Source organism: Anas platyrhynchos, chromosome 5 (genome assembly GCF_047663525.1).
Source record: "Anas platyrhynchos isolate ZD024472 breed Pekin duck chromosome 5, IASCAAS_PekinDuck_T2T, whole genome shotgun sequence".
NCBI lineage: Eukaryota > Metazoa > Chordata > Aves > Anseriformes > Anatidae > Anas > Anas platyrhynchos.
This window is the reverse complement of record NC_092591.1, coordinates 47,196,589-47,216,082: the sequence shown is the minus strand read 5'-3', so window position 1 is coordinate 47,216,082 and position 19,494 is coordinate 47,196,589. Positions and strand designations below refer to the sequence as shown.

At 41.5% G+C, this 19,494-nt stretch overlaps 1 protein-coding gene and 1 long non-coding RNA gene across 5 annotated transcripts in view; one reads left to right on the top strand and one right to left on the bottom strand.

The window, feature by feature from the left end:
* Positions 1-1,839: 1,839 nt before the first annotated feature.
* LOC106018081 (uncharacterized) lies at positions 1,840-3,599 on the bottom strand. The gene is made up of 2 exons (XR_003497407.3): positions 3,459-3,599; positions 1,840-2,125 (listed from the first exon to the last, which is right to left on the bottom strand). It is a non-coding gene; the product is annotated as an uncharacterized lncRNA (long non-coding RNA).
* The window catches only part of LOC101799612 (carnitine O-palmitoyltransferase 1, liver isoform), a 55,219-nt gene continuing 38,496 nt past the window's right edge, over positions 2,772-19,494 (top strand). For 2 of the 4 annotated variants that reach the window (XM_072038969.1, XM_005022766.6), the window contains exons 1-5: positions 3,635-3,763; positions 5,896-6,084; positions 15,135-15,289; positions 16,430-16,569; positions 16,965-17,136. In XM_072038969.1, coding sequence (XP_071895070.1) covers positions 15,149-15,289; positions 16,430-16,569; positions 16,965-17,136 — 453 coding nt within the window. In that variant the 5' untranslated portion in view covers positions 3,635-3,763; positions 5,896-6,084; positions 15,135-15,148. Of the gene's footprint in view, positions 2,930-3,634; positions 3,764-4,103; positions 4,244-5,895; positions 6,085-15,134; positions 15,290-16,429; positions 16,570-16,964; positions 17,137-19,494 lie in introns of those variants that run through there. The other 2 variants (XM_027457809.3, XM_038179658.2) reach the window with 2 other exon arrangements.

Below are 19,494 nucleotides of genomic sequence, written 5' to 3'. Positions count from 1 at the left end.
TAAATTGCTGAGGGATGCTGGGTTACCAGTGGCTGTGTGTCCTAATTATGAAACGGAAACCCTCATGTTCAGATATCACAGGAGATAATACAAAGGAAAATAAAATAAAATGTCTTGGTGATGCTTAAAATGAAACTGTCTGATTAGCAAGCAAACTGGGACAATATCTGGTGAAGCAACTAAGACTACGTCCAACAATTGTGTGCTGAAAATCTTGAACAATTCAATTTCAATAAGCAGAATAAATCAGTTTCAACACAATTCAAGACAGTTGGTTGTCTATATTAAAAATGCTTGACTTGAGCTATTTCAGAAACTGAATCAATGTAATAGTAATAAAAAGATCAAAAGAGAACAATGCAAAATCATGTTGAGGATAATGAGTTTCCACTGAGGATAACAAACTTCCAAACATGATCCAGGCTTAAGGTTTAGTGATGTGACATCATTAAAATCTGTCAAAAATAGACAAAAGCAAAAATAATGAGCAGTACTGGAGAAGAAAAGCTGCTGCAAAGAAGCCATGTTGCATGTACAGAAGCGAAGAAATCTTGAAGAACTGGGGTAAGCTGACCAGAAGGATTTAATTCAAGAGGTACATATCTACAATGCTACACTTAAACTATTTCAGTCTGCACAGGTAGAGATAAATATCACTTGTCATTGATTATTTTGATTTCTTTGGATTGTAAGAATCAGAATTAATTACTAGGAGGTCTTATAGTACCAAGCACATATGGTCTGTGCTGATGATATGGTCTGTGCTTTTTTTTTTTTTTGAATTTGGTATGTGAATTATGGTGGAAAAAAAAAAAATGACTTATCTTTGCTGGGCAGTGAAAGGTTAGAATTCCAGGCCACAGTGCAGGCTTGCAGTCATGAGAAGCAGAATCACCTTATGTCTCTAGATGAAGAGAAAGCGTTCTTAGCAGAGGGAATGGAGCAGTAGCCACAGTAAAAGATGGTCCATGTTCTGATTAGGATGATCTTACTCCAGGAAGTATTTGACTTGTTTCACCTGGGTTAATGGGTGAATAGAGCCTGACCTAGGTGATAGTGGCAGGACCACTGGCAACTAGTCACAGGACTATCTGCAATGTTATGTTTACATCTGCCAGCAAAACAGAGCCAAGTCAAGTTTGGCTAAGACACAATCACACAACCTCATGTAATGCAATGCTTTTCATGTCCTTATGGAGGTTAGTTGCAGGGGGCTTAGAATCACAAGTTTATCTGGGTGTTCCCTAATTCATGAAAAGAAAATAAACAACACCAACAACTGTTCCCAGCTGACCGATTCCTTCCTGATTACCGTGTAGATGAATAGGTTGGCTGGGGACAAAGATATGAGGAAACTCCTGGTAGAGTGAGAGAAAGCAGACTTGCGTTGGTGTAAATGTGTGGTTTTTGCTTGTTTAATATTTCAAAGGTAAAAAGCACCCGGAAGAAAAAACATTTAACAACAAACATCAAGACATTTTAGGTTGTCTTTGTGCATAATGAAAAATATGCAGATGATTTTTTATTTTAAAGCTCTTTGTAGAACAAATACACCAAACAGAAAAGTTATTAATTACCTTCTTCTAACTCTTCAAGTTACATTATACATTATTTAGCCATACCTGTTATGGCTAAATATATGTAAGCATGGATGCTGCTGAACTTGGGGGCATAAATGGGTTTGTGGTGATTTACTTTTTTTTTTTTTTTTCCTCCACTCTTACTAATACTAATAGACCTAAGCCTCTTCTCCTTGTTTTCTTCTGGGCTTTATGCTTCTTCCTGGGGTAGTAACATCTTAAAATCACATCATTAGGCATGGAACACTGGAGGTGAAAATTCTGACCAGTAGTGTTTCATTTTATTGACGTTGCATGATCTTAAGGATGTGGGAGAGGCTCAGTCTGTAGTGTCCATGCTTCTGGATTTCATCATATGTTTGTGTGCTTTGGAGCCTTCAGACACATCCTGGAAATTCCAGCTGGCAGGACTGTGGGGTTGGGTGGATCTGCCCACAAGGGAAAGATTATGAATCCCAAATTGTCCTAGTTCAGAACCTTCGTGTCGACACCACCGTAGTCTGACGTCATTTCAGAAAGGATAGAGACTTCCTGCACCTGTCATACTGAAGTCAGAAGGCGCCTCAGAGATATTCAAGCACCAAGATCTTGACAGCCAAAAGCGACTGGCCCATTGCAAGCATAAAATTTAATAATTTCAACTTTTGCATGCTCTGGGACTGACGCTTTCATGTAGATTGCTTCCATGATTTTGCATTTTTGGAAGCCTGCAGTTACTTTTGGGAAGCACCGAGCACACCTCCTTCAGCCCCCTGCATTCAGTGTGCCCTCGCAGGGAGCCCATCTTGGCACCACAGGCAGGTCCCCCATGTGCTACCTTACCCCAATCTACACCCGCATCCCAACAACTCTACGCCCCCACTGCCTCTCCTCGCAACCCCTGGGGTTTTATCGCCCGGGAGCGGCCGCCTCCATGCCCCAGGAGCCCTGTGAGCCCCCTGACACCGCTCCCCTTCACCCCCACTGCCCCATCCCGCCTCAGCTCCATCCCCCCCCCCCCCCCCCAACTCCCCTCAGGCCGCCATAACTCCCCCCCTTCAAACCCCGCCCCCCTGGGCGCTGCCCGCCAATCACACCCCAGCACCCCCCACCGCTGACCTATCAGCGCCCTCCTCCCTTCCCGCTCCTCCGCCCCGCCGGCGAATCCCCGCCCCTTTCCCCACCGGCAGCCAATGGCGGGGCGGGCGGCAAGCGCGGCTCCGGCGGGGCGTGTGAGGGGAGCGGCCGCCGCCCTCCCCGCTCCCTCCCTCCCTCGCCGCCCTCCTCGCTCCGCCGCCGGTCTCCTGCGCTCGGCCGGCTCCGGGCCGCCCCTGGTGGAGCCGCTGAGCGGCGGCGGCGGCCCTCAGCAGGTGGGTGGCGGCCGGCCGGGCCGGGGGAGCCTCCCGGAGCGGGGCTGAGCCGCCGGCGTGCCCCGTCAGGTGTCCCCGGGGCGGGAGGCGGCGGTGGGGACGGGGCTGTGGGGCGGGGGGGAGCCTGTGGGGCTGCTGCGCCCTGGTTTGGGCTCCAGAAGCGCCCCCCCCAGGGATTTTATCCCTGCTGCCGAGTGTTGCGTGCCGCCGGGGCTAAAAGCTGTGAAACTTGCAGGAAAATAGCGCAGTCGCCGTAAAAAAGTGGGTTTTGAGGTGTGCTTGGGCTCGTTGCGGCAGGGAGAGCTCAGGGCTAGCAGCAGCTGCTGCTCCCCGCTTGCTCGCCGCGTTTTGAAGGTTTTGTGCCGCGTCTTGGGTTTTCAATGGGAAAAAGCAGCGTTAGGCGTGACTTTGGTTGTTTATTTAGCTGTGGTGCGGGTGGCGGAGCTGCAGCGCCAGGTGCATTTTTTTGGGGGTGGGAAGGAAAAAGTGCAAAGCGGGATGGGGAGAAGCGGCCCCTTGCGCCTCTCACCTGGCAGTTTGTCCGCGCCTGAAGGGCGATTGTGTTGAAACTCCGCAGCGTAGAGGAAATTACTGTACGGGGGACTACTCATTTCCTTATCACGTGTGTCGGAGTGCAGCAGCGGGGCTGGGGACGATGTTTTGTGCTGGGTTTCTCAATTCTGTTTTCCTGCCTGCCCCCCTCAGCTTCTGGATCCACGCGCTCGGCTAACGCGGTCGGGTGTCCTCTGCCCAACGCGAGTTGTACAGTCGGCACCGGGAACGTGCTCTTGGTTCGTTGATACAGCTAATAATTACCGAGCTGTGATGCTGCAGGTGAGTGACGCGGCTCTCCATTAATTAACGCAGGAGCGCAGCTTCACCTGCTCACACAGAAACAAGGCTCCGGCAGAGCCGTGACCTGCTGGGAGCTCGGGGATATGCTGGGGGTGCCACAGCCTCGATCAGAGCATCCTGCCGCAAGGAAAGGCTGCTCCTGGGTTAAAAAAGCCCCGCGACATCCCGCAGCTGAGGCGTGAGAGCTGAGGGCGCTGCCTCCGGGGCAGCCCTTGGCTCGGGCTCGGCGCCGCGACCTTTCACCCACTTCCCGGCAGCGGTCACGTGGGCGGGGGGCGTGGCCTGTGAAGGGGGGCGTGGTCACGGGGTTTGGCCCCGCCCACAGGGGGCGTGGTCAGGGTGCGGGCTCCGGGCGCCCTGCGGCGGGGAGCGGAGCGCGGCGGGACAAATCGGATCGAGGGGAACCGGATCAAAGGGAACCGGATCGAGCCGGCAGCGCGTGGAGCGGCTGGAGGGCTGGTGCGTGCGTGGCGGAGGGGTGTGCGCGTTGGCTGCACGCAGGGGTGGCCGGAGCGCTGCATCCCCGGCGTGGTGCGGGGCCGGTTCTGGAAAGTCTTGCGTAAAAAGTGACCTAAGTGGAAGCTTTTATTTAAGGGAAATACACTTTTATCTCTTTTTTTTTTTTTTTTTTTATTATATTCTGAAGATACTGACTTTGCCCTGCACTGTGCTGTATCATAGTCCCAAACTCCAGAAAGACAAGCTATATGGCTGGAAAGCATCCCTCTTTCCTGTGTCTGGATTAGCTTTATTTTGAATGGTTGGCTTAAATATTAGGAAAATGTTTAGATGTGGCTCTTCGGTATTCCAGACTTTCATCCTTACACAGTAAATAATCATTGAACTACTGTGATAGTAATTCCTTCATTTTGTCCTTGGTCACCTGACATTGTGGTCATGTTTTAGGACTTCAGAGACGCTGGAAGATGGACATCGTGTAGGGCTGCTGAAAGGCCTGCAGTTCTAGAAACGTTTGTTACCACAGAGGGCATAAACATAATTCTTCACTGCATGAGCTTAGAAGCTAATTAGTGCAAAGGGATAAAGAAGGGAGACAACTACTGTAATTAAATGCCTAAGTGATGGCTTTTATAGCAGTATTTAAAGTAACCAGATCCTAGTGCTTAGGGTTTTGAGGGGGGAGTGAGGTTTCTGCGTAGTACAGTAGCTGTTCAGTGTTGTTTGTTGTTTTTTTTTTGTGTGTGTGTGTGCTTATCTCTTACTCAGCAAGATTATTGTGAATTTTGAGAAGGTCAGAAGAGGTGGCTTGCTGGAATGTGTACTGTGTAACATATTGCAGTGGAGACTAGAATTATCTAAAATACCTAGGAACAGTGCAGTATGTGCAAACCTATAATGAAAATGTTGTAAATAATGACAACTATAAGAGTTTCAGTTTTGATTACAGTTGTGGAGTGTAGCAGTGGGGTTTTTGTTGTAGTTGTTTTTGATGGAGTGTACGTTACAGAACCATGTTGTATAGCAGCATGCTATTCAGGAGGAGGAGACAGGCCATATGATCCATAAGCTGTAGGGATTAGCCTGGTAATTAGCGCGTTGTTTGCTATACTTTCCCTTCTTTGCCTGGCTGTTTGCTAGGTGAGAAGCCAGCTTACTATCTGTGGTCTTTCTCCTGGAGGTGTCAGTGAAAGCAATCTGTTCTGTGAACATGTCTCCAAAACATCTTGATAGTATCTGGTTTGACTGTAATGGGAGATTAAAGCCCATAAGCAAACACCTGCATTTACTTGTCTTAACCTGCAGGATGAAACTAACCTTGGAGTCAGGCACCCAAGATCACCTCTCTTACTGCAGCTAGCCAGCAACCACTAATTTAATCCCCCAGAAATAACCGGGAGGGTAGCAGAGTAGTGGATGAACTTTGTTCATCCCACGGTTCTTTGCCATCTTGGACCTGTTACATGCAGACAGATCAGGCCAGTGTATTCATACAGTGTAGTAAAAACCACTGTATCAAAGCTGCTGTTTGTGACAGTTTTCTCCTTTGGCATCAGTTCTCCCTAAATGGTTCCAGTCTGATCCAGTCCTGAGCCATTGAAAGCTGCGTGTGACTCAAAGTTCAAACTGTTTTTCTTGACTTTCTGTTTCAGAGCTGCAGTTAACTGTTTGCCATTGCTGTAGCTTAATGGATATTAGCAGCTGACAGCATTGGAATGAATCTGGCTCTGAGCGTGTCCTGACCTACCCAAGAGTCCAGCTGTGGTGAGCCTGTGGGGCAGAAGACTTCTGTGTGACAAGCAGGTTTCAAGTCCTTTTTTGAAGCAGACAGAGCTGTTCAGGTATGTTCACATTTCATTCGTTGGTCTGTTTGTTTGTCTGTGGGTGTTTTGTTGTTATCTTATCCTTTCACATATGCCTGTCATTCCAGTTTCCTTCTTGGGAAGGGGATAAAGAAATTGGGCCAAGATTCCAAAGAAGTTGCCTGCAGAGGGTAGCTAATCTATACCCAGAAGTGATCTTGGAAAATGCTGGACAGGTCACAAACTGATAGCTTGGTCAGTGGGGCAGTACTGCTGAAGTGTTCTGATTTCAGTGTGCTGTGGGTGAGGTTTGCAGTGTTGCTGTACCTGTAGAAGCATGTGTACTCAGGTCTTCTGCTAGGGTTAAATCACAGCATTTGTTCATTTTTACATGTAAGTAATTCTTTAAAACATTGCAGTGTAAGTGGACCTCAGCCATAAGTGAGGATGAGAGCGATCAGAGCCAATGATTAGCAATAACAAAAAAACAAAAAACACCCACAACCACCAAAAGCCACCCTGCAAAACTTTCGTAATGGGTAGTGAGGGAAAAGCTCCTTTCTCTTTGATACTTTGGTTAAGCCACTTCACACATTGGCCTAGTAGTCGTATTTTGGGAACTTTGAGAGAACTCATGCATAAATAAATATCACCTTCAGCTTCTAGGAGACTTAAACTGATTTTAGCTTGTTTCAGTCACAACTAACAAGGCATGAGAGAGCCTGCCAGTTTAACTTATAGATTAACATCGCATTCAATCGATCGTCATTTAATGCAAATTTTAAAGGGGAGTGATTGCTTGGTTTATTTTATTTCTATGCTGTAGTCACCAGGTTCACCTGAGATGCCCTATTGAGTGACTTTAATCCTCGTGACTGTTTATTGCAAAGGCATGGCTTGGCTTTACTCCTCAGATTTCTCTTAATGATTTTGTGTCTGTAGACCTGTTAGAGTATGCTTAATCACTGTAAGGTAAGTGAGTTGTTGGTAAGACTTGGGCAGCAGCCTCAAGCATGATTTTTTATTACTGAAAATTGGTATGCAAGGAAGCTAGTTAGAAATAGAGATTCTTAAGTGAATAACACTGTTGGTTAATCTTTACAGCAAGTTCAGAAGTCAGCTACTTGCAAAATATCACATGGTTTATGAATAAGCCCTATACTCTTTCTGAGCAATCTTGTTACATTTTTGCAGAACTCTAATCTACACTGCAAGAAAGTGGCATTAGCTAGTAAAATATTCAACAAACAAATGTCTTTTTGGTCACGATTAAATGTTTCGGCTGTATATTTGATGCTGTTTACTGAAGATAATTATAGATCAAAAACAGTTTCCTTTGGGAGGCGTAGTGACCTTTTTGGAAACTTTAATGCATGTATATTCAGACAACTTTGATCTTTGTTTGGATTTCTGTCAAACTGGATTCTTTACGTGTTGGTTTGAGCTTTGTTCAGCTGTGCATCACAGGAGCACCAGATGCTTGTGAGTAAAAGTGTCTTTGGCATCCTCTGGTTAGCTGCCTGCCCTACCAAACTTCTGCCCTAATGCTAGAGGATAGGCTGTGTCAGGCAGTGGTATGGAGGCACTCACATAAGAGCAGATTTGACTGAGTTACTGCATTGGCGCTGGATACTGCTGTACAGCCTATACTTCAGTGACTAAATCTGCTGTACTTGTAGCAAACTGTGAAAATGCCTTACTGAAGTCACATCAGCTTTGTTATTGAACACAGGCTCTTGATTTGATAGGGCCAGTCGCTGTTTTCCTTTCCTCTAGCTATATACATGCAACAGTAAGTTCATGTAAAATCTACAAATGTACAAATCCTACTGCAAAATTCAGTTGCTTTTATTCTCCAAACTAAGGGTATTCTTTTGTCAGTTGCAGAGAACTTGTTCCACTTAAACATCTGTTCCCAATTTGACTTCCAAGGTGTGCTGTTCTTTTAAAGCAATTGAATTGTTTATGCCGAAGATTTCTTGTTCAGGCCTTATTTTTTTGAAGTAGACCTACTTAAAAAAAATCAAATTTCAGGAAGAATCTGTGGTAGCTATACAGTTAAAGCTCTGTTTTTGAGAAAGGTTTTGTATTTATGCTCAACGTGAGCAGCACTAATGATAAACTGGGAATTGTATTCTACGTGAAGGCTCCACTGTAAATGGGATGCTACAGATACTGACTGCTGGAGTTTGGATGCTTTGTGTTGCACTCAGGCCATCCCAAGGGACTTTTTTAAGGGGATAATGAACTTTGCACGACTTGACTGAGAACTTTATTCTTTCTCTGTATTGATGTTTTGTTTTTTTTTTCTTCTGAACCCAGCATTGAAATTCTAAACTTTGTCATTCTTTCCATGCCTTTGAAGGCGTTCTTCCAGCTCTCCATGTATTCTTTCCTGAAATGTTATGCCTGGTACATAAATATGTAAAAGGAAGATTAAAGAAGAAAAGCATGCTGTTTGTAAGGCACTTTGTGCAATTGCTTCTTTTTTCTATTCTGCTCTGTGTGTAGCACTTGTTTTCTTCTCCCTGATTGCAGGACTCAAGGTCCTTGAATGCCAAGTGTCCCCTTGCTAAAATAATACAGGATTTTTGTTTTATTTTGCTGTTATGCCAACAGTCCCAGAATGGTTGAGGCTGGAAGGAACCTCTGGAGGTCATCTTATCCAGCTGCCCCACCACTCAAGCCAAGATCACCTAGAACTGGTTGTCCAGAACCATGTCCAGATAGCTCTTGAATATCCAAGGGACAGAGACTCCACAGTCTTTCTGGACAAGTAGTGCTGGGTCCCATCACAGTATAAAATAAAATAAAAAATCTTCACGTTCAAATGGACCCTCCTGTGTTTCAGTGCGTGTCCAGTGCCTCTTGTTCTGGTATGGGGCACCGCTGAAAAGAGCCCTACTCTGTCCTCTTTGTACCCTACCTTTCCAATATTTATACCCTTTGATAAGATCCCTCCTGAGCAAGCCTCTTCTCCAGGCTGAACAGCTGTAGCTCTTTCAGCCTGCCTTCACAGGAGAGGTGTTTCAAGTCCTCTTAATCGCTCTTCACTTAATTACTACTCTCTCCAGTAGCTTCATCTCTGGTACTGGGGAGCCTAAAACAGAATTCCAGATGGAGCCTCAGTGGTCCTGAGGGCAGGATTACCTCCCTTGACCTGTTGGCAAGGCTCTTCCTGATGTGTCTCAGGGCTCTGTGAACCTCCTCTGCTGCAAGGGGCCCCTTGCTGGCTCCTTGTGCAACTCGCAGGGTTGATTTCCAGCAGGTCTCCAGCATGTGGTAATGCACCGTGTTGTGATGCAGGACTTTGCACTTCTCTTTGTTGACCTTAATGAGGTTTTAACCTGCCCATTTCTTCAGCCCATCTGAGTGGCAATACAACCCCCTGGTCTGTCAGCCACTCCCACCTGTATGTCCATCTGCTGAATGGTGGTTCCTTCTTTCTCTTTTTTACTTTTTATTATTTATTTATTTATTTATTTATATTTCAAGCTTATTTAAAAAGTTGGAAAGATACTACTTTTTCTGCCAAAAATCTGGGAAGGTGCCAGTTTGATAAGACCTGAGAACTTCTGCAGAATTCAAATAGGCAAAGACATCCTTGATGTTGCCCAGCTACACTTAAACAGTTAAAGTCTTGCAAAAAATGTCTTTATGTTTGTGTAAGAAGAAATCCTGCTGCTTAATGTAAGTGTAACTGACAGAGGAACATCAATGGCAGAAATCTGAAGAGAAATAAGAAATATTCCAGGAAGAGAATTAGGCACCTCAGTGCTCATGATTATCTGCTTTTAGTATCTGGTATGAAGTGATCAGTTTCAGTCACGAGCAATTATTGGTTTATATAACAAAATGCACTCATAGTTTTGACTTTCCAAGGAAGTAGAAAATGCGTATTTATATATTGGAGCTTAATTTGGAGAGACAAAATACTTGATTTGTCTTTTAAAACAAACACGGTGCAGGTGTTTTAGTGTTTTAACCCAGGGCTCAGATTCATTAAGTCTGTCCTTAGACTTGGCATTCAGTGATCTATCCTAAACCACCAAAATAATGTTAACAAATGAAGATGCAAATGGGATTTTTTTTTTTTTTTGGATGACCATTTCTTCTAAAAGCTGTGGCAAGCTCATCTCCTGAAGGAAGTTCAAATTGTTTTTCTTCCTTAGAGATGTGTGCATCTGTCTGAGGTTATTAAGGTTTCCAGGTTCTGCTGAATCCAGTAGCATACTTTAACTCTTAGCACAGGGCTATGTGATGCTGCAAGTCTGCTCACCACCAATGAGCAACGGTTTGGGTGTCAGAGATGTCTGTCTGAGAACTGTGGTAGTATTAAGCCTCGCACAGGGTGGTATGTGATGGCATTCCCAGCAGTCACTGTTCTTCAAGAAAAGTCAACCATTGACTGCCAAAGTAGAATCATTGAAGAGATTTGTGGGATGAACTGAGTTTGATTCTCGACAGATACATGCACCATATATAAAAGCTAATATACAAGTAGATGTCAAAATAGTATGAAGAGAGCTTCAAACTAAATTGTTAAGATTGCTTGAAGTGGCAGTCACAGAATTCTTTCACCCAGATTTTAGCTGTTCAGGGCTGTATGAATAAGATTTCTCTGTTTTTACTCTGCACTTGTTAATTTCCTTCCTTTGCAGGAGAAGGATCTGTGGATGTGAAAACTGCATTTAAATAACGTCTCTTCCTGGTGACTGGACTATATCCAAGGGGAAATGGCTGGATTTTCCCTATTGCAAGAGGAGTAGAAATTAGAGAAAATGTATGAGTTGAGCAGGGGGCTAGGATGAGCTCTGAGATTAGAGGCAATACGGATATGGAGAGGAGTTGCTTTTTGTGATGAGGAGGTGCTGGATTTCCTTAGCTTTTTTTAAACACTCTCGTATTATCCACATAAAGCCTATGAAATCTGCAGAAACGTATTAAGGCTCATACTCAATAGCATTTCCAAAAGTAGCTGATTCAGGAATTAATACCTTATTTCACTCAATGCACACTAATCCGTTTAACTCTTTTGGATGATGGCCTGGTGCTTTTTAAGATACACATGAAAATTCTTTCACTGTCTTTTTAGACATTGTGTTCTGTATTGTATCTCTCAGAGAGGTTACCAACCAGAAGTGTCTTCTTGTATGTCTGACTAAATGGAAGTTTCCTGGACATGGGATCTTTTTTAGCTTCAGATTTCCCAGAGCTGAGACCAACATCTCCTTGGAAATAGGAACCTGTAGGCCCTAATATAAAGCTGACTGTTTGGGGGTTTCACCCTGAAATCACTAGGACTGTGGGCATGAGAAGCTAAAAAGTTAAACCTTGGTCTTCGTCGTGACAATGTCCTGAAATTGCAGAAACAGCACAATGAAGAGGTTTTATGTGTAGTAGACAAACCAATATAGTTTTTCCATTTTACCATTTTCAGACCATTAGATCTATCAGGGCTTGAGCCTCACAGCATGTTTTGTGTTTCTTGACCAAAAATCTGACTTCCAACCTAGCAGTATTTTGTTTATAACAATGGAAAAATAATGTGGTAAGTTTTGATTGGCTCAAGATGCAGTATGAGAAGGGAGGAGGAGAAGCATTTGCAGCTGTTACAGCACGTTCGAATTGAACTAAAACCAGAAGAGAGCAGAGAACAGCTTTCTCCTTCAATAAAATAAAATTGAACCAAGTTAGGGGGCAAACGTGGCTGTCAGATATGTTAATTCTATAAAGGAACGCTCAAAAGTATGAAAATAACTGCTTAAGTTTACTTGTAGAAATTGTGTTCATCTTTCTCTTTTTTTCCTTTAAGTAAGACTTGGCCAAGCTGCTAAGGCCGTAAACTCTTCGTTATGGCTCGCTGCTGGGGATAGGGCTAATTAACATATGCTGTACAGAAATATTTTGCTGACCAAAACGCCTGAAGTTAAAAGAAGTTATTGTTTCAGTCTTAGCTAGCTGATTGATGTGGGCTCTGCCTTACCAACAGTGGTAAGTGAAGTCTAAAATCTCGCGCATGCTCCTGCAGCCTGTGCTCTTTCACCTACTTTGTGAGCAAGCACGTGATGGCAGAGGAATGCAAAGGAGGGGAAGTGTACAGCAGCTTATGATTGAATTGGCCTTTAGGAGCTAAAAGAAGTGTTCAAAGAAAGGCACTCCAGGAAGTCTCTTTGGTACTTCGCCATCATAACTCAGAACAAACAAACTAGTCTTAAAGACTTATTTTCCTTCGGTAAAGGAAAAGGATATGAAAAGAAACAAGCCGTTTGGTTTTATATCTTTCAGGGTCAAGTAATACAGTCCTATAACTAAACCTGTCTTTGTTTTCAGGGCTTGTTTAATTGATTTAGGATTAGTTCTTGCTGGATTAATATTCTTTCACTTGTGCTTCATTTGGTAATAGGGAATCTTTTCCCTATTGAAACATATTTAACGATCATGCTAAATTTAGTGTCGTTAATATATCAGGTTGACAGTTTCTGATGAATGCTATTTATAACTTTTTCTACATTGGACAATAGAAACGCATGCACTTCAGAGGGAGGGTTTCCTGAACTCCTTTCTCTTCAGAAACCAGGAGGAGGATTTCCAGGCTGAGAAGCCATAGGGGACTTGAAGGGTAACAGAAACTAGTTCATCTGTTACTTTTATGTTCTGGGATGCCAGTGTCTTACTCTGTGTGATCTGGACAGCCAGGTGGCTCTTTCGAAATGAGTCTGTGAGCCTGATTCTCCACATAGGGATATGGTGTGTGTGTGTGTGTTTGTTGTTTTTTTGTTTTTTGTTTTTTTTTTTTGTTTGTTTTTAACCCTGGTCTTAATAGTAGCACTAAACTTATGATGAATTCTTTGATTGCTCTCTCCTTTTTTGAGCCCTGTTGTGTCCAGGGTGTGCCATGTATTACTATTGCCTATTTCATCACTCACACAATTTTGGCCTCAATGTAGAGCTGATGCACAGTTTACATGAATGAATACCCAGCTGACTGACTTCCTGATGCTTGCCAACAGCACGGCCCCTGCAAATGAGCGGTTGTTAGTGACTGAGTCATGAAGTGCTACAGATTGCAGTTGTTGCTACGGCATGCAGGACCTGAGACTTAAAGGTCCTGAGACTCATGTTAAAAGCTGATTTTGTTTCTTCATTGTCTTAATGAAATGCTGTACAAGCGTAGATCCAACTGCATTCTATCTGTACGGCATTGTGAGCTTTAGCTACTCTTCTGGAAGCCAAAAGTCTGATTCACCAGGATTTTGAGCCTCTAACACTTGAGCAGTGACTGACGGATTTGGGAGATCTCTGAATTACCATCAGCTGCTGTAGGAGCAGTTGTATTGCAGAGGCAGATCATTAGATGCTGGCTGAGGGACAGGTACTTTACATATATTGCAGTCACTACTTGTTGGTCTACTGCCTTAATAGATATTGGGCAACAGCACTTATCTTGCTCTTCTCTGCCTAGTGCTCCTTCTCTTCCTATATTTATTTCCTAGGCCTGTTATTAATGTAGCATTCCCTTATAATCCTTAGCATGCACAGACCTTTTTACACCTTCTGTCCTCCAGATGGTTTTCACATTATAGGATATTTCCAGCAAAGGGGAGGAGCATTATAGCATAATAGACTGCTTTTGAATTGCCCAGCTAAAATGTACTGGTCAGCTCTGACTTACTGTTTTACAAGGGATGAAGGTCAAGCAGAACTTAAGTTTTGCTAAGCAGTTTAAGCTTCAGATTTGTGGAAGAAATGGAAATTTAAGCATTTAGGATTCAAAAGGTATGAAGCAGTTGTACTTTTCTGTTTAAAGACAAATGCCAGTGCTACTTTAGAGCGCGTAGTGTTGATTACATTGTATTTTGTACCAGTAAAATGTGAAGTTAAAACCTGCCCTTGAATCCTGACCTACAAATGGGAATATGGATTCCTTTACCTCCTTGCTGTACTTCTAAGGGGATGTTGTTTTTAAGTTTATGCACAGAATTTCTGGTAAGCTAATAAATGCGTGTGTACAACGGACTTTATCACAATGGTCTCCTCAGTAGTATGTGGACTAAACAACTATGCTATTCATAGAGCCTGCCTAGAAAAATCTGTGTCTTGTAGACCATCTATGATTGTAGATGCTCAAACAACATTACTGTGATGATGAGTAGGGGTACCTTCCAGGGTATCTGTGTGGAAATGCTGCTTATGGGAAGAAAGAAGCTATGAAGATAAGTTGATAAAGAAGAACTTAAAGTTCAATTCAAATTGACAGGATCCTCAGAGAGAGTTAAGACATGTATGTGAACTGGATCTCAGTTGGGTTTCTATTCTAACTGCTGATGGTTTTTATTTTAGCCTGGTATGCCTGCCCGTTATGATGGTCTTTCTTCTGTACTTGTGTTATTGTTGATTTGTTATGTTGGCATAATTAGTTCAATTAAATTTCCTCTTTACTTAATTTCAGATTTGTTTATATGAAGGTTACTTTTCTGATAGTTGTGTTTTTTTTCCCTGCTTGGCTTTAATTTTTGCATTTATTTGCTGGTGAGAACTGGAGCTGTGCTGTCATATTGTTTTGACTGCTCAGCTTAAAAGTAAGGGAAGGAGACTATTTCAGAAGAAGGCATGGCCCAAAGCTGCTTTGTTTTGCTAGCTGAGTTGAAGACTTTAAATACCTTTTGTTTCTAAAATTATGGAAGAAAAAAAAATCCCTTTATCGTAGCAGAATGAGGTGCTACTTACCTGCAATACACTTCTTCTAAATATTATATCTTTAACTTCCTGCTCTGTGCTGGGGATTTATATATTATGTGTATGCACGATATTCAGCTTACTGCCAAAACACTGAAATTATATATGAGTGTTTTGTCTCCATTTTCAGCAGCTGTGGTTAGAAGTAGTACCTTAATTAACATACCAGAGGCTCAGACTGAAGTGCAAGCATAGCCTGTGAAGAAGAGGGAAGTTCTATGTGTAAATTTGTCATACTTTGAAATGTTTTCCAAAATGACTGTGGAGAAGACTTCTTGACAGAAATGGGCTAGTTCCTAGTACCTTTGAACAAAGTCTAATTTTTTTAAACTTTTTTTTTTTTTTGACAGAACTCTTTTCAAAAATGGCAGAAGCCCATCAAGCAGTAGCATTTCAATTTACAGTAACTCCAGATGGGATTGACCTGCGGATGAGCCATGAGGCACTCAAACAAATTTATCTATCTGGTATCCATTCATGGAAGAAAAAGTTCATCAGATTCAAGGTACTTAAAATTAGTCAAGCCTACTAAATGTGAAGGTTATTCAGTGTTTCATAGATTTATTGAAGTTTTGTTTAAGCACAACTTATTTTTTATGCCTCTGTGGCAAATAAAGTTCCTTATTGTGAATGACTTGTGCGGATTTTAGTTAACAAGAGATAGTAAGGAAGGTAGCACTGGCTGATGCTGTGCTAAAATGACAGTGTCAAGACTGCAAGGATACATCTTTTTGATCTGTTCTGTGGAAAGCAAGATGAAGCAGGTGTAAAAATTAATAATAGTTTTAGTTTACTTATCTTCATAAGAGATGATGTAATTATGTAATCTTTTAGCACAGGTCAAAAATATAATTGTGACTTTAAAAGTCATGTCACTTAAAAACAAACAAACAAACAAAAATGTACTCTTGATTTACATCTTTACCAAAATTAATTTTTTCAAATTACAGAAAATGTGTGGTATATTCAAGGCAGATCTTCAGGCAATTTTTGAAAGAGTTATACTATGTAGTAATGTTTCTGATCTGTATTATGGATATAAATGAAACTGATATTTGATACAGATTTCTATGAATTTATTTGTTCGTGGGATTCTAAATGGATCTATTTTATTAGTAAAAAGCTAGGTAAACTACCGGTTAATTTCAGCATCTTCTTAACACTCAAATTTATATATTTTAAAGTAGTCTTAATAAAGATTTCTTAAAGCTTTGAGGACTGCTTCAATGACAGAAATTTTCCAGTTTTCAGTGTATTGTTTAGTAGAATATTTTCTGCCATTTATTCATTTAGAGAGGCCTGATCCAGAGCTAAGTGAGAATTATTGAAGTGCCATTTGCTCCAAGGAAGTTTACTGACTTCAGTATTTTTAGTAAGACTTGAAGCACTGTCCATATCATCTGCAAAGAAACTTCTGAAGTTCCTTTAATTGTTGGTATTGTTGTGACAATTTCCAGTAGCAGTCAAACTTCACTAAAATCCATTCCTTACTCATGAGTTAAGCACGTGTAAGAAAATGCTGGATAATCTTAACTTCTTGTTTAAAACTAAATGACTTAAATGTGTTGATTTTTGTTTCTTTCCATGGTAATATGAAGTCAACCACTTTGGTATGAAAAAATTATGTGAAGGCTTTTCTTTCCAGAATGGAATTATCACTGGTGTTTACCCTGCTAGCCCATCTAGCTGGCTTATTGTAGTTGTGGGTGTGATGTCAACAATGTATGCCAAAATTGATCCTTCTTTAGGAATAATAGCTAAAATCAACCGAACCCTTGATACAACGTAAGTAGCCTGAAAACTTACTGTTCTCTAAACCAAATCAGTTTGACAGGATTTAGATTAAGAGTATTTAGATATAACTGTGCAAGTTTTTGAACAGTATGTTTGTGATAGAGTAAGCATAAATCTTAAAGCAAAAGGGTATGAAACATGTAGGTTGTTGTACCAGTATTACTGCATTGTTTTATGAGTGTTTGGGAAGCTCAGTTGGTAACTTCTGTTGCCTTTGTTCTTCGTGTATGAGAGGATGTTTGTAAAGGAGTTTAATGAAAAGGGGCAAACAGGCTTCTGTAATGTCTGCCTGTAGTACCACGGGACTTAGGTTTGCAATATTAAGTTCTCTCTAAAACTTAAACTGCTGTTAACTGACAGATACTGCCTTTTTTTTCTTAAAATAGTGGCTATATGTCAAATCAAACACAGAACATCGTCAGTGGAATACTTTTTGGCACAGGACTTTGGGTTGCCCTTATTGTCACAATGCGGTACTCTCTTAAAATGCTGCTTTCCTACCATGGTTGGATGTTTGCTGAACATGGCAAACTTTCTGCAGGCACCAAGCTTTGGATGGTAAGGATATATTGTCTTTCTGTTTTATCTTAGTGTGCGTCTGATTTGTTTTCAAGGTCCTAAAAAGTATAACTTTGTAATTTTTTTTCGTTCTTGCTTGCATTTCTGTATCCTAAGATGGGAGGCTGTTAAATATTTCTAATTACTATCATCTTTTTGATGCTATAATTAAACTTTTCAGTATGGCCTTGTAGAAGGAAGAATAAACACTCTAAGAATAACTTCTAAATTTGCCAACGTCTTGGGATTCTGTGACTCAAATACCTACTTCTCTTGGCACGTGGCACCAAAAAGTCTTGTTTTCCCCCACAAAGTGCTACCCAAATTCTTTGTTGAAGTTGAATGTTGGTGTTTCTAGTCATCCATTCCAAACTTAATCCCACGTTTGAAGAAAATAACGTTAAATGTCCCTTCAATCAATTTTAGTGGTATGACTCCAAAAAGAGTTGGAGCAAAAACATGCGGTAGGTAGCTCGTCACACAATTTACACAAGATCTGAGTGATTTGGCTCCTCTCGGTAATTGAGATGCTTTGGAAAAGGATCTAAGAGGCTGTCATCTCCCTGAAAGGCAGTGATAAGTGTCAAGTGAGGAAATGTACATATAGGTGCTCCAAAAATGAAGCGACTTTTTTACTCAGACTTGGTCATTTTAACTCTCTTTCCAATATTAATGTAGAAATTAAAGTGCTCTACTAAGATAAAATAAGTGTCTCTAGCCTCAAAAATTAACAGTAGTTATGTTTAACAACATGTAATGCTTTATTATGGAAGGTAATCAACAGCATCCAGAATATATCCAGTATCCAGAATATAGATTAAAATAAAATTTCATTTGTAACAGATGAATATTAAATTTCTAATCACTAGTTTCTCCTGGAAGCACTGTCAAGAGCCTCATGACTCGAATTTGTACAGTACAGGCTCTGAATGGTAAGGCTTTCTGTCAGTTGCTTGAAGCTCCTGCTGTCAGGGTTTTCAGCATGTCTTACCAAATAGATGTGTTAAAGCTGTTAATCTTAGTTTATAACGCCAGCCTTCAATAGTGTGAACTGTAATGCTACTTACCACGCTCTGTTGTGTATTATATTTATATACTTCCCTATATTATAGGTTGCATATATTTTTTTCTCTTGTGCGTTACATATGCTTTAGAAACAAGTATCTATATAAATATACGCCCAACAGTGTCCCATCTATCCTTAATGTGAATCTTTATTTTAATTCCTTACCTTTTCATTAGCTAGTTCCAACAAAAGAGAAGACTGGTTTCCCTAATGAAAGTACCAAGTACCTTAGCTTTCTAGATTTTTATCATCCAGGAGAGGTTTCTGTGTGTATGTGTGGGGTTTTTGATTTTTTTTTCAGCTGCTTTTCATGTTCATTAACAGCATGAAAATATTAGTGTGGGTATATTGTTCTCTGTTCAAATAGTCATGCAGATAGAAAACTTAAGCTGTGATTCAGTCACTGTATAAATTGATTTGCATGCTGGATGAAAATTCCAGCCTCTAAATAAGTCAAATTTTCTGATCAGCATGAGGGGAAATTCCAAGTATTAGTTGCAGTTTAAAAATAAAAAAAGACAAACATTCTTGGAACAGATGCAACATGTGCAAGAATGAGATCATTTGCTGTGTCTGGATGTGAAAGTGGAGAAGTAATTATGGATGTGTGACTGTCAGTTCAATTTAATGGTCTCAAACTGTTAAATTCTCACTGAATTTAAGAGAAACACTGTGAAATGTTTTCTGTCTGTCAGTTGAGCAGGTACTTTCTTTCTGTCTGAAGAAAGTGTCAGCCTTGCCTAAGTTCTGGAATAAAATTGTTTTCATGCAAGGAAAGTAGATTTTCCTGTGAAAAGCTGAGTGTTTTTCTCATTCAGCTTTAAATTTGTCTCGTCATGAAGCACATTCAGATTTCATTGGGCTGATCACTGTGGCACATCTAACAGATCTGTTTGTTGCAGGGAGGTCTTCTTTGTTGCTAACACTGAAACTCTTAATGTCTGTGCCGCCTGAAACAACCTCCTGTAGCTGAGCTGACCAAGGAAATTGAGAGGAGTGAATATTTTAATAAGTAGCCTTGTCAGTTGTTTGTAATTTGGGTAGAGGGGGCAAGTTCTTGCAATTAAACAGTGAAAGGAAATCCTCAGTTTTCTTCTGTCTTCAGACTATTGGACCATTTAGTATGTTGAACTGTGTGCAATGTGCTGTGTAGCCTGTTGGGCCCAGATTGGATTTCACAATAAAGGTTCTACTGGATCAGTGGTTTAATGCTTGATTTTACTTTCATGCTGAAATGGGGTGATGGTTCCAGTATCTTTCTGTGTATAATCCAGAAGCTGCATGGTCTAGAC